Genomic DNA, 13,894 nt, shown 5'->3' with positions numbered 1-13,894 from the left:
TTTTAATTCTCATCTGGGTAGCTGTGGCTCTTCTTTCAGTTGCCATAACTGCTGAAATTCTGGGATTTATATAGATGATCAGTTGTGATTTAGGACTAAAATCACATGTATTTATGAGATTAGGTGATTCAAAATCAGGTTTTGGGGTTTTTTTTTGTAAGAATGCACACATGAGAAAGAAGGCTTCCCTCTTCTATTTATTTTCACCTGTCTCCCCACACTAAGAGGATACTTCCTGTCTTTTGGCTGTTCCTGTTTGTTTTTCCTCCTTTTTCATATATTAATATTTTCCTGTCAGGACAAATTTAATTAGTGGATACATGCAGTTGGGTGCATGTATTGGTGTGCATCTGCACATGCATGCATTTATTATGCTTGATTAAACCTCAGATGACAAATGAAAAGCCCTGCTGAGGACACTTTTCATAGCTGAAATTTGGAGATCTCTCTGTGTATCTGAGGGTGACTGGCTCATTTAGTAATTAATTATTTTACTGAATCTAGAGAGTCACAAGGTGAATTGCTACTGCAACTCTTTTACAGACCTGCAGCCCAGAAGTGTTGGCTACTCATTATTTTATTTCAGTTGAAGGCATTTCAGCAGCCCTGGATTTGGACAAATTTTAATCCCAAAGGGAGGGATGAACTGCTTTTAAAGCACAGAGTTGGAAAACTGACTGGGTGTCAGGCTGCATGACACAGGCTCTCGTTTGCTCTTATTATATTAATGGAAAAACTACTTTGTATTTTGTTTTGGGTGGGTTTTTTTTGGTTTTTTTTTTTTTTGCTCAGCAGTCTGATGGTGTTTGGTGGTGGTGTCTGATGTCAGTGCTGATGTTAAATTATGACAAGGATGCTGAAGTGTTTTGCTCCCTTCAGAACAGGCTCTGTGGATGGAAAACCTCCCACAGGGTAATTGTGAATAACATGCACGTATTGGGTACCCAGCTCACAAAATCTTGTGCCTATAGATACACCCTATAAACCAATAAGATTATAGAGTTTTAACTAGTTGGGAGTGGGGGGGGGGGGGCAAAAATAGGAAAAACACAATTCCAGGGGTGGGGGAGGAAATCGTTGGACTGTCCCTTGGCTGACTGGCTGTATGCAGGGAATTTCAGCCCGGGGTGGAGGTAGGAGACAGGAACAATAAGAGAGAGAGCAGTGAGCGCTGCCTCCAAGCCCTTCTAGGAGGAGGCTGGAGCGGGCGCTGCTCTGCCCGAGGAGCGCACGCCCTTCCCGGGAATGCCGAGTGCCTGCAGCCGGGTGGAACTCGGGCGTGTCTCGGCGGGCTGATGCCTTAGATAAAGCAGAAATTGCCCACGGACTGGGCAAAAAATCATCTCCCCGCCTCCCTGCTGCTGCTGAGTTTCTGGTGGCTGTTTGTAATGCAATGCACATTTGTGAGGCTTTGGGCTCTCCAGCCAGCACAGAGCAGTGCCACTGACTTCAGCATAGCTTTTTATTTTTAGATTCAGTTTTTATTTTTCTTTGTTTTTCATTTTTCTTTTTAAAATTTTTTCTTTTTCCTTTTTCCTTCCTTCCTTCTTTTTTTCCTTTTTCCTTCCTTCCTTCTTTTTTTCCTTTTTCCTTCCTTCCTTCTTTTTTTCCTTTTTCCTTCCTTCCTTCTTTTTTTCCTTTTTCCTTCCTTCTTTTTTTTTCATTGCTTCAACCAAGATTGGGATTAAAGGCATGAGAGATGGAATTTCATGTTCATTAATTCTTATCTATGTTACAGTGTGTGTAACAGCACTTCTAGGTAACAAGCCAGACTTGGTGAAATGGCAGTGTATCTCACTCATTACAAAATCTTTTAAGGCTTAATTGTCCAATTAAGAACTGACACCAAAATTATTTTTACTTTTGACCCCATGACCAAACACCCGTAACCTGCAGTGCAGCATTTTCTATCCAATTAAAAAGTACCACCTATACCTATGAAGAAGAAGGTGAAGAAAGAAAGAAATCTCCACCCTAAAATCTCCATCTTACTTTATACCTATTACTATATCCCCTAAACCCCAAATTCTCCACCATGTGATATTGCACCCTTCTATTCAAACTACACACCACTGATTCTAGTCCCCTCATTCAATTTTGGAAGCCTTCTCCAAGGCTTCAAGTCAAAAGCAGTGTTCCCCTGGGGGCACAGAGGGTTCAAAACTCCCAGTTTCTAGGGTTCCAACACAGTACTAGCTGGCAGCATCTGAAAATGCTGTCGTGCAGCGTTAGCATCCTTATTCCCAGGTAGGGATGCTGCCTGGCAGGTTTGGAGCCTGAAGAGCAGCACCAAGAGCCTCACCCACCCACTGAACTCATTGTGGCTCCAATCATAACTCTGGCAAGGGCTGTGGAGCTGGAAGTCTGGAAATCCTGGGAGCTTTGCCGCCAGGGGAGGAGTTAAATTGGTATTAAATTGGAATTATCTCAGATAATGCCCTTCCCTGCCCAGGCAGGAGGGAGAGTGAGTGTTCAAGTGTTTGCTTTGCCTGGTGAACTTCCCAGCCTGTGGAAGGATGTCCGGAGCCTTTCAAATGACAAAGGAGGGGTTTTAGTGCCTCCCATCCTCTCTGAGCATGTCTGTCTTTAAACCATGGATCGCTAACTATGCCAAAAAAGGAACTGAGCACTGATGACCCCCAAAACGCACTAAAGCCCCTGAAATTCATAGGAAATAGAGCTTTAGCCATTTATTTTGTTTTCCCTGCTGGTCTTTTTTTTGTTTTATTTTCCACCTTCCTTCCCCTCCCCCATGCTTCCTGGTCTTGGGTTTATTTAAGTCCCCCTTTCCTGGTTTTGTGGGGTGTTTTTTGGTGGTTTTTTTGTCCCTTTCCTAGTCCTTTCCCCCGCGCGCCCCCCCCCCCCCTTCCTTGTTTTGTGGGGTTTTTTTGCCCCTTTGTTGGTCCTTTTTGCACTGTTTCACTGTTGGATCTGTAATGGGAATGATCATTTGAATCTCAATTGTGGAAAAACACTGAAACATATCTTCTTGCAGATGGGGATAGGATAAAGAAAGCTATCTATTTTATTTGTGTGTTTTTTCTTGATTTGTCTTTGTTGGTTTGTTTTTTAGGGTTTATTGACCCGTAAGTAGGATTCTGGTGGCTAGCAGCAGTTGCTTAGGAAAAGAGAAGTATGAAATAAAGTGTACCATTAAAGGATGGGATTTCTGCTTCTAATACACAGCAGGGTAAAAACTTTCTAAGCCAAAAACTGTCTCTGATTCATCACTTGATCCCTGAGATCTGATCCCTGTGAGGCAGGGGCCCTTCATTAATTTATCTGACTCCTTTTTGACACAGTGACCTGTGCTGAGATCTTCCAGTTATGTGTTTTAAAGGCAGCCAACCCCCTGAGGATTTCAATGCTTGCTCCCAGCCTTTACCCTGGGAGAAGAGGAGGAGCACTGATTTCCTACCTTCTCTGTGCTACTTGTGATAGGGCACACAAGCACCTTCTATAATTTGTCTAATTTTCCAAGACTGGAAGTTTCCTCTGCATGCAGAAAAATTGCTCGCTACCTTTGATTGTAATTTTATCTTTTCTCTTTCTCTTCTTTCCTACATTTCTGAGTGCACCCTCCTTAATTTGATTTTTTTTTTTTTTTGTGGCATCTGAGGATGTGGTGTTTGGAGTTTCTGTTTACTCCAGATGCCAGGAACACGTTGTTTAGATTGCATAAAATCAATCAGTGCGGTTTCCTGTAGAAATTAAGTGATCCTCATGCAAACAGACTTTTCCAGGATAGAGTCCTTAAATTCAAATGTACTTATAGCAGGGTCAGGACTCGTTGCATGCAACCTGGTATTTGAACAAAGCAATGAAAAACAGTTTTATGAATAATTTTTCTCAGAAGTCCTTACTGTGCTGTTTCCAAGAATGTACTATAGATTTTTTGGCAGCACTTCATAGCTGTTTATATGTTTTCTCCTGTGTCTCAAGTGTACAACTTAGAAAGCTACATGTCAGAACTGCCCAACCATCACCAAGCTTTGTGCAGGAACAATGTACAATATCAAGCAATAAACGCTCTCTTTAATTACCATTTCCTTATATTTTTGAGGAGAAAAAATAGACAAGATGAAAGAAGTTTGTTCTTCATGTGTCCGTCTCAATTAATTTTGTTTGTTATGTTCTCCAAGGTCACTAACACACGTAACAAGTGTTACAGTGTCTGGCTTATCTGAACCAGCACTGTTCTTATTTTTAAGGTATTTTTCCAGGTGTTCTCACTCTACCTTTTCTCTATGCTAAACAAAAAAGTGCGAATCAAAGCCCTGCTGGATTTAGATTTGCAAGAGGAAGATGCCAAACGAAGGGACTTATTTGGGGCACAAGAAGTGAAAGGATTAGAGTTGAGAAGATGACAAGAGACCATGGTGATAGAAGATCTAACTCCCCCTGTCCCGAGTTGTGCTGGCATTTCCATAAGGAAAGGTTTAGGGAACATCTCTCTGGGGTCACTCATGTTCAGGCTCTCAGGGCTAGGAAGGACCTGCTGAGATGTGGCAGCTGGATCCAAGAAAAGAGAACAATTCCCAGGCAGTGCAATGTGTTGCCTCCTAAGGCCTTTGTTAATCCTGGTAGTTATTGAAAATATGTGGAATGGGACATGGAAAGTCAAGTAAGACTTGACAAACTCTGGTTTTTGTGTGGTTTTGTTCAGTGCTGTACATATGCCCATAAATTTGGTGCCCACTCTGCAAACAAGTCAGAGCAGGATTAATTTGTTACCATGTGTTATTCTAAAGGGACATTTCAAGGCTCAAATGCATTTCTCTGAGAGAAGGTGGCAAAATTCTATATGTTTGCACCTAGAGAATAAACCCAGGGCATTATTAGCTCAGAATTTTTCTCTTCTTTAAGGCAGTTGTTTAGAAAAAAAGGCTTTGTGATTCTATGGCCTGTGAGGTGTGGATCATCCTACTATTCCTTTTGATTAACATTCTGTGAAATAAATATGCTGCCTGTTGGCTCAACCAGTGAGATTTGTCACACATACACATGTGAAATGTATTTCAAAGACTTTATCTGTCAGTTTTTAAAACTATTTCCCCTCATTGTACCTTCCTGGCAATTAAGAGTGCCTGATTTCCACGATAGCAATTTAATCTATTGTCTTGAGAATCAGGCGGATGTGACGTCCACGTTTTTATCTTTCCTCTTAAATGGACAAGAGTTCCTGGCTTGTACAAAAACAAGAGATTTCAGACCAAAGCCATTCCAGTCTTGACTTCTGAAGCACCAGGGAACAATGGTGCTGTAGGCTAGAGGTGGAAACTGGAGGAGTTTCTTGCTCATGCGCAAGAGGAGTCTCGCACAGAAGGTACATTTGTTTCTAATTAAGCCAGTGATAAAACTGCAAAGGGTTTTATGCTGGCAGATCTTACTGGTTTGTATTCTGATTTTTTAGTGGCACCTGCTCTGTTAGAATTGAGGGAAATTCCATCTGCAGCTCAGAACAGAGTGGGAGGTGGAAGGGGACTCATGGGAAGGGATTTACACCTTGCCTTTTTTCTCTGCCTGCCTTGTAAAACAAAAGGATTAACAATGAACAGCAGTATCTGATTTATCACAATAACACTGTGCATGCACCAGAAATACAGTAGCAAGTGTGTAATCTGAGAATAATGCCTACTGTTTTCTTCACCATTCTTTGTAGTGCCATTCCCATGCAGTTGCCTTTTCTGAGCTATCTTGCAGCCTTCTGTCAGTTTGGGATTTGCAGCATGGTATTAGACTGAGTTCTAGAATAGAGCTTTCTTTTCCTGTCTTGTGTAAATAAGTCAAACTAAGTGTTTGTGGCTACAAGTTGGACCTACATAACTAACAGCAATAAGAAATGTGTGTCTATACCTGAAATCTCAATTTGTCGTTGCAAAATGCAACCTAGTCTTCAATTAGAGGATTCCTTTAGGAAAAGGTGTGTCACGTCTTCTGGAATTAATATATTAATAACTTTGGTATATTTAAGCTGCTCTAGTTGCTTATATGATCACTGAAATTAATTCCCTTAGATGGAGCTCCCTGCAGCTTTCAGCCTTAACTGTCGATGTTTTGCCACAGAACCCAGGTAGTTCACCATCTGCATGACCCTCCTAAACCATTATTAATTATTTTTAAAGGCCTGGTCGTCCTGGAGGTAGTTCATAGACATATAGAAACAAAGGCTGACGTTCTGGTTGTAGAAAGGAGGAGGCAACACTAAAACTGATTTTGTTGAATGAAATTTTTCACCCTGGGTCTCTAATCTCTGGGCAATTTCCTCCCTTTGCTTCTTGCCCCTTATCACTCTAAAATCAGTGGATGATGTGGTTACAATGGCCTGCCAAGCAAACCTGCTGGCTGGTGCAAAATCTGTATATTCTTTTTCTCTTTGTGGATGTTTGGGCAGGGTACAAATCTTGTGCTGCAGAGGTGACTTCTACTGGAGCCAGCTTGGCTGAGCCAGTCTGAGGGGCTTCTTCACATCAGGCTGGCTGAGAAATAATGCTGTGCATTGAAGAGCTTTGTGTGCAGGGTGTTAACAGGAGAACTGGGATATGTGTCTGTGTTGGGTTGCATTTCCCGTGGCGGTAGCTCACTCCCCTGCAATGAGAAGTGAAAATGGGGGTGAAGAATAATAAATAACTCTCCTAGGTTACCTAGCTAAAGCAGGATGGAGGGCAGCTGAATTACCATAACTGTATGGATGGAGTATGGCTTTCTGAAATGTTGCAGAACCTCAATAATAATTTCCTTTGTAAAGAAGGGATAGAAAGTGATGAAGAGTTGTGAAATAGACTGTGTCTCAAACTAATACAATTCTAAACTGTCACCTGTTGATTTTTAACAGATGCTCCTCTTGACAGTACTGCAAACAAACCTACTGCTGGGCACTGTAATCACAGGTAAGAAAACAGGTTTGGACCATAATATATTTTCACTATTTTTTGGTGAGATATGAGCTCCCCCTTTCCCCTTTTTGTATTGACTTGGGGATTATTCTCACCATGCTGAAGGCATCAATGAAGTAATTCCTTTTGTCTTTTTACCTTGAAACAGGTACTCTGAGTCCCAAACACTCCCTGAAGTCAGGGATGTTTGTCTGAACAAGATATGGAGCTTTCCTAGTGCCCTACAGGCTTTAGTGGGGTTGCAGGCAGGCACAAATGAACATATGGCATTCCTTGAAGGATCAGGACTTAAATTACCCATGCAAGATTTGGGCTGGTGGAAAGAAAGCTAAAAAAGGCATTTCAGTAATGCATATAATAATAAAAAGCTGTGATCCTGTGGGCTGCTATGCCAGACTTATAGTCTGTCTAGAAACTATCAGGACATCAGTGGGGATAAATTCCAGCAGAGAAATTCCTGAACTGCAAAATGATTGCTTTAAATTGCAAGTTAATGTTGTGTTTTGATACCCAGGGTTATCAGGTGCTTCACTTCAGGAGTCATCAGTTTCAGTTGCCCGTTGCAGCCTTTTTGGGAATGATCACATCAAAACATTTGATGGTTCCTTGTACAATTTTGCTGGGGATTGCAGCTACTTCCTTGCTGGGGACTGTCACAAACACTCCTTCACACTCTTAGGTGAGTCTGAGCTGGGTTTCATCACTGGAAGAAAAGACAAAGAGTTGCCCTTTGTCAGATAGGATGGACCACTGCATAAAAAAGGTCTTGGGGTTGGGTTTTTTTTGGTTTTTTTTTTTTTTTTTTTTGGATCACATTGTGGTTTTTGGGGCTTGATTTGGAAAGTGAGATTACTTCTGAGGCTTCTGTTATCCCTTGGTAATGTAGCTCACACATAAATAAGCTGCTGAGAAACAGGGATTTTCTTACTACTCCTACTAAAAAGAAGTCCTTTACTAATTTTGAATTTTTCAGGGAGATGTGGCTAAGTTAAAGCTGAGCCCAGGAATAAGAGCTGTACAACCCTTTAGAACTAATTTTATCTGTATTCTAAACCACACCAGTAAGAAAAAATCCCATATTCTAGGACAGAAGGTCTTGGAATTAGCACAGGTCTCTGCAGAATTATTCTTGGGAATAGAAGTGATGATATATGTACTAAAACTGATGTGACTTCCATACCAACTGCTATGGTAGATGTTTTTATATTCACTAATAATACTTCTGTGGTGGTCATAGTTTAAAATAAGTTTTTTACTGACTACAAATTGTCCTCCTGAGGCCCAGAACTAAGAGTATTTGGTTGTGTCTCATTTCCTTAGGAGATTACCAGGATGGGAACAAAGTTGGTTTCTCTGTGTATCTCGGAGAATATTTCAGTCTTCACCTCTCTTTAGATGGAGTTGTGATGCAGGAAGACAAAAGGTACCTGTAGGAGCTATTGTTCTAGCAGAAAACAACCTGATGGGTTTTGTGTGTCATATGCTGAGAATTTCCTGTTTTTTCCTCCGCAGGGTTTCCATACCTTTTGCCTCCAATGGTATATTTATAGAGAAGGAGGCAGGTTATTATAAAATATCCAGCGATGAGCATGGCTTTGTGGTGAAGATTGATGCCAGTGGAAACATTCAGATACTCCTTCAAGAAAAGCACTATAATAAGACCTGTGGGTTGTGTGGCAATTTTAATAAATTCCTTGAGGATGACTTCAGAACTCGGGAAGGTAAGCTTACCACTAACTGATTGTATTTTAATGGATGCTCTGCACACTTTCCCTCCTGGGTGATTCAACAAAGATGTTGCTGATCCAGCAAAATGTTTCTACAGAACCTGTCAGGTACCTCAACTTGGTGTGCTGAAAAGCTGTCTGACTAAGTTCTTTCATCTTCCTTTCTCCTGAAAGGTAATGGCTGTCGCATCTCATTCCTGAGGAAAACCCAGGCATCTGAACATAGCATGTTTAGAAACCTGGAAACTTTCAAACGCAAAGATAAAGCTACAGGTTAATTCATGTGGGGAGACTGGCTGAAAGAAGACCCAGCAGAAAAGCTGAGTCAAATATCCATTGAGTCAACTCCTAAATTTTCATGATTTAGACAAGAGGTAGTAAGAATAGATACTGTTGCAAAAGCAGAAGATGAAATGCTGTTCTATAAAGGGGTTACCTTTTAATGACATTTCCCTGACTGTAAGAGCTGTGGGATTTGGGGTGCACCTTATATCACACCAGTTCCTAGTGAGAACGAGAGGCAAGACTGCTTTTGCTGCTCAGTACACCTTTGTGTGAAGACTCAGAGTTTCTGAAAAGCCCTGAATGAGACTTTGAAGGATTGGTGTTGATTTGCGGTATTTCAGAGTGTCTTTTAATTCTGAGCGCATACCTAAAGAGGAGAGGTTTGAATTAGGTAATACATTAATGTATTAGATTGGTAATATGAAGTGTGCATGAAAAATGAATGATTCAGAAGATAGAAAGGGAGGCAAAGCAGTTTGGAAAGGAACCTGGCAGTGCTCCAGAGATATGTCCTACTGGCAGTCAGGATACATAAGCATAGCTTCAGTATACAGTAAAAAAAAAAAATTTCACGGTGTGTTAAAATGATTAATCTGTCCTTCTGCAATGTAAACAATAAACAAACCCTAGTCACAGAACTGCTTGCCAGGGCTTGGATCCCTTGATGCCTGAATGAGATGAGATAGGAAGTATATGGCTTTTTCTTGAGACAGTAAATAGTAGTAAGGCTCTTAGAAAAAGTGTGAGCAAAGGAGACTGTAATGCTTTGGATTGTTCAAATGTAGAAAAGGCCTCTCTGCTGCTCATGTTTAAATGTGTTTCATGCTGCATTTGTTTTACATGCTGGGGGCTGTGTCTTCCCTCTTAAAAAAAGCAGTCCTTTCACAGTCACAGATTTTGGAATGTAATAAAATCCATGACAGGGTCCCTGCTTGGAGGAGCTGTAAAATGATAGAGGTGATAGAGAAAATGTGTTCTCTGCGTCTCTTGTAGAAGTCATGGATTTCCTCATGTTTATTCACCTGTGTGGATACACAGATCTGTGATTTTAGCCTGAAGAATAGAACTATGTGTCAGCAATTCTGCCAGTTTTTCCAGTGATACAAAAGACCTTTCATTTAAACTAATTTAGAAGGAATTAGACTGAATTATGCTTGAATTTGTTGTATCAGTGAGGGACGTCACTACACCCACGCACTGTTTGTCTCCTTGGCAGCTCTGCTGGTTCACTGGAGCATTTCTTTACTTGCTTCAAGTAAATCAGTTACGGAGTAATTCAGATCACATTTTTTTGGTTTGTTTTTTAATATACTGTTGAATCTAGCTTCCTGGTGGGGGGCAACACAAACAGCTGGGAGAGGTAATATTCTTTAAACAAAAAAAGTAGGCAGCCTCTTGGAAGCATGTGAGGCATTTTGCCCTTTTATTTTCACTAAAGTTTTTAGCTGTTCTTTCAGCATGACTAGATCTCCTGAAGGTCAGCCTATCCCAGGATGTGAGCTTGGTGTAAGGACTTAGTGATCAGAGGCCAATGAAGGGTTGCCTTAAGGTTGCCAGCAGACTGAACTGTCTTGTTGGTGCGTCCATTGTTTCCTGTTAAAACCTGGAATCTATCAGATTGGGGCCTCACTTATAATAAATCAGATTTCTGGGATGGATTTATATTGATAAGAGATGTGTTAAGATCTTTGAGCTTCAGAATAACATGCAGTGGAAACAAACAAAAATAAGATTTTTTTCTATTTTAGGGAAAGAAATTATTGTGGTTTAATAACACAGTCTAATTTTTCCCTCAAGGAAGTGGAGTATGATATAGAACTTTGTTGACTATATCTGGGTTGTTTTTAGGGTGGTGGTGAAAGAAGAGGCAAAGCACCTGCTCTGTGAGTGGCTATTATCACTTACAGCCAGTAAATAAAGGAGGCATGAACAGAAGGGTATTTAAAACTTAATGAGCACTGTAATTGCTTTTATCTTGATATATTTATACTCCTATTCTATAATCTATTCAAACATGCTGTTGTCATGATGCTCTCATGACTCCTCACTGTGTTTTTTAGTGTGGAAATGGAGAATTGATGAGAATCTGATGAGAGAATAGCACACATTGTTTCTGTGTACACTTTGGATGCTCAGCTATTGAGTTCTGGAGCTCTGAATGATAAGAATAAAATTGATACTCTAGTAAATTAACACTGGTGAGACTGAGCCTTGAAGGCCTTGAATCCCCAAAAAAACCTCTCCAGCAGGTTTTGGGGTTCACAGAATATCCTGTGTTGAAAGGGACCAACAACGATCAGGACACGCCAACACTCATGCTGTCCAAATGTTTCTTGAGCTCTGGCATTCTTGGAGCTGTGATGATTTCCCTGGGGAGCCTGTTCAGTGCCCAAAACCCTCTGGGGAAAGAACCTTTTCCCAAAGTTGCAGACACACTGTCCTTCAGACTGGCTGGGGTGCTGAGTCACTGCCATTGCTTATCCTCTGGAGAAGTACTCATGTCCTGTCCAGACTGACAAACAACATTGATTTTATTCTATGGGCTTGCTTATTTATTGGATAGGAAGTAAAACCAAGCCAAACCATGAGAGTTTGTTCTCACACTTCAAACATAACTAAAATATAAAAAGAAATGTCTCGGAAGTTTTCTAGGGTTTTTGTTTAGTCTTTTGTCTCTTTTTTTTCTCCTAGACCCTAGCAAAGGGTTTCCCCTCTGCTTTTTCTTGCCAGATAGGGTCTGGCTCTTTATGGCCATTCTGTGAAGGCTTCTGATACTTGAACAGGCTCTGCTTTCCGACCTCAGCATGCACTTCTAGCTGGTTGCCAGCCTTTGCTCATATCAGAAACATGAAGCTGAGTTCTTTCTAGATGCTCAGATACTTATTTGGCCACCTTCAGCCCGTGGCTGTGACCATTCTGACCATTGTCACAAGCATTTTGCCACTGGGGATTGAGAGCACAGGCTAGAGGAGATGACTTACATAGCATGGGGAAAGCTGATGCAGCACAGGCAATTTGATCCTGGAAGCTCCTCAGGATGTGCACACAGGAGCAAGCTGGTGAATCCTCTTAGCCCTGTGCCATGTGAGTGATCTCAGGGAGTGTTCTTTCCCTGCAGAAATGGTGAGGGAATTTCTCCCCAGTGAGTGAGGCTGCAGCACAAAGCTGCCAAAGCTTATCCATGTACCTGCAGCCTCAGTCTGTGCCTCTGGAAAAAAACCTCCAAGATCAAGCCCAACCTTTGGCCAAACACCACCTTGTCAACAAAACTGGGGCAGTAAGTGCCACATCCAGCTATTTCTGGTATTGCTGTGATGGATGCTTGGATGTCTGGCTCATCCTTGAAGCCTCTTTGTGCAAAAGAGATCATTCAAATCCAACACAGGGATGCTACTCCATAATTTTGTTCTTTGTGCATGCCACACACACTTAGCATAGTGGAAGGGAAAAAAAAATCCAACCCAAATTAATCTAGCATCCCATTATGTTTTTCTTGGCACTGGCAGGAAGCAGGTTTCTGGGAATCTGGTATCCAAATTAGAAAGATGTTTATGATAAAACAATACCCATGAAGAATTGTGGATAAAGCCTGCTCCAGCTGTGAGCAACATCTGCAGCCTTAAGCTCCTGAAATACAGAATACTTGATGAATATATGTATTAACAGGAGAGTCAATAAAGGTTAAACACATAGAAGCAGGCAGTATCTTTAAGGAACAACTTGATATTTCAGGTAATGATTTAATTTCAGAAGTAGTATAGATGTATATGACTGAATATGTGACTTCTCAGCATGTGGCACCTGGCACCAGAAGCTTTTAAAGCACATTCCAAACTCACAGTGATAGTAGTGAAGATAATAAATATTTTATTTGTTTGCCTAAGAAAGTAAACACAAGTTTAGGTCATTCTGAAATATAAATTTCTTGGCATTTTAAAGGATAACAGTAATTTGATTTTAGGCAAGTTGAACATTTTTGTTCATTTTTGTTTAGGCTGAGTCAGTAATCCCATTTTCTTGCATTTTCAATTAGAAGCAAAGGGAGTGGATTCCCAAGGGAATTACAGATGGTACAGGTGAAGGTGGCTTGTGTTGAGGCTTTGTTCTAGGGCATTCATCTGAGATGCCAGCAGCCTGCACTCCTAACCTCTGTGCTTTACTCAGGATCTGGCATTGAAGTTAGACGTTTCTGTTGTGAGGAGTGTGGCTGCATCATTAGGCTGTAGAGTTTTGGAGATGGCTCTTTCCCTCTCCTGTTCAATATTATTGATTTTATATTCATTGAGCTGGAGAGAGCAGGAAAAAACTTAAAGCCCGTGACTTTATTTCATGTCATTAATTTGATGCAAACTGTGGATCAATTTTTAGGCAGCCTTACCAATAGTTTTGCTTGTTTGGAATAATGTAAAACTGTGTAAAAAAGAAGCTCCCAAAACAACAAACAAAACCCCCCCTTCACTGCTTTATAAATAACCTACATGTGAAAGTTGGTTATTTACCAACTGAGCCTCTATTTACCAGTTACGAGTCAAGGGACTGTGATGTCTTGACCAAATTCTTGCATTTATTTTATAGATGAGTTAACAGAGCCTGGGAGAGTTATCTGATGGGCCTATGGCCATATGGAAAATCTGCAGGAGGTCCATGGAGGGAGGTCAGAGTTCCTGCTTCCCACTTGGTGCCTGGAGCATGAGGTGGCTATTCCTGATGCTTTGCTTGCCTGATCATCAGTGTCAAAGTAAACAAGCTGGTGTCAGCTTCAGATTTCAGAAGGAACTGGTGATTGGAGCCTCAGATAATCATGGTGAACAAGGATTTTGCTGTGAAGAGTGGCCATCAGCAATCTGAAAGTCTTTCTGAAGGGAGACAGATGTGAGGGCAGCAATTGGCACAAAGGCATAGTCCAGCAGGACACCCCTGGTGACCCTGCCTGCTGCTCAGGTGGGCAGGAAGTGGCCTTCTCCTCAAAGATCTTTGCAAGGTCAC

General features: G+C 41.2%; 1 protein-coding gene across 1 annotated transcript in view; it reads left to right on the top strand.

Annotated features, from left to right (window-relative positions):
* Positions 1-5,218: 5,218 nt before the first annotated feature.
* LOC116995813 (von Willebrand factor-like) overlaps positions 5,219-13,894 on the top strand; it is a 120,754-nt gene continuing 112,078 nt past the window's right edge. Inside the window, exons 1-5 of the mRNA XM_033058812.1 lie at positions 5,219-5,326; positions 6,836-6,890; positions 7,411-7,575; positions 8,217-8,319; positions 8,409-8,617. Of these exons, the coding sequence (XP_032914703.1) occupies positions 5,300-5,326; positions 6,836-6,890; positions 7,411-7,575; positions 8,217-8,319; positions 8,409-8,617 (559 nt within the window). The 5' untranslated portion in view covers positions 5,219-5,299. The remainder of the gene's footprint in view (positions 5,327-6,835; positions 6,891-7,410; positions 7,576-8,216; positions 8,320-8,408; positions 8,618-13,894) is intronic.

Source organism: Catharus ustulatus, chromosome 4 (genome assembly GCF_009819885.2).
Source record: "Catharus ustulatus isolate bCatUst1 chromosome 4, bCatUst1.pri.v2, whole genome shotgun sequence".
NCBI lineage: Eukaryota > Metazoa > Chordata > Aves > Passeriformes > Turdidae > Catharus > Catharus ustulatus.
The sequence above is the reverse complement of the archived record's forward strand: the minus strand, read 5'-3'. Positions and strand labels throughout refer to the sequence as shown.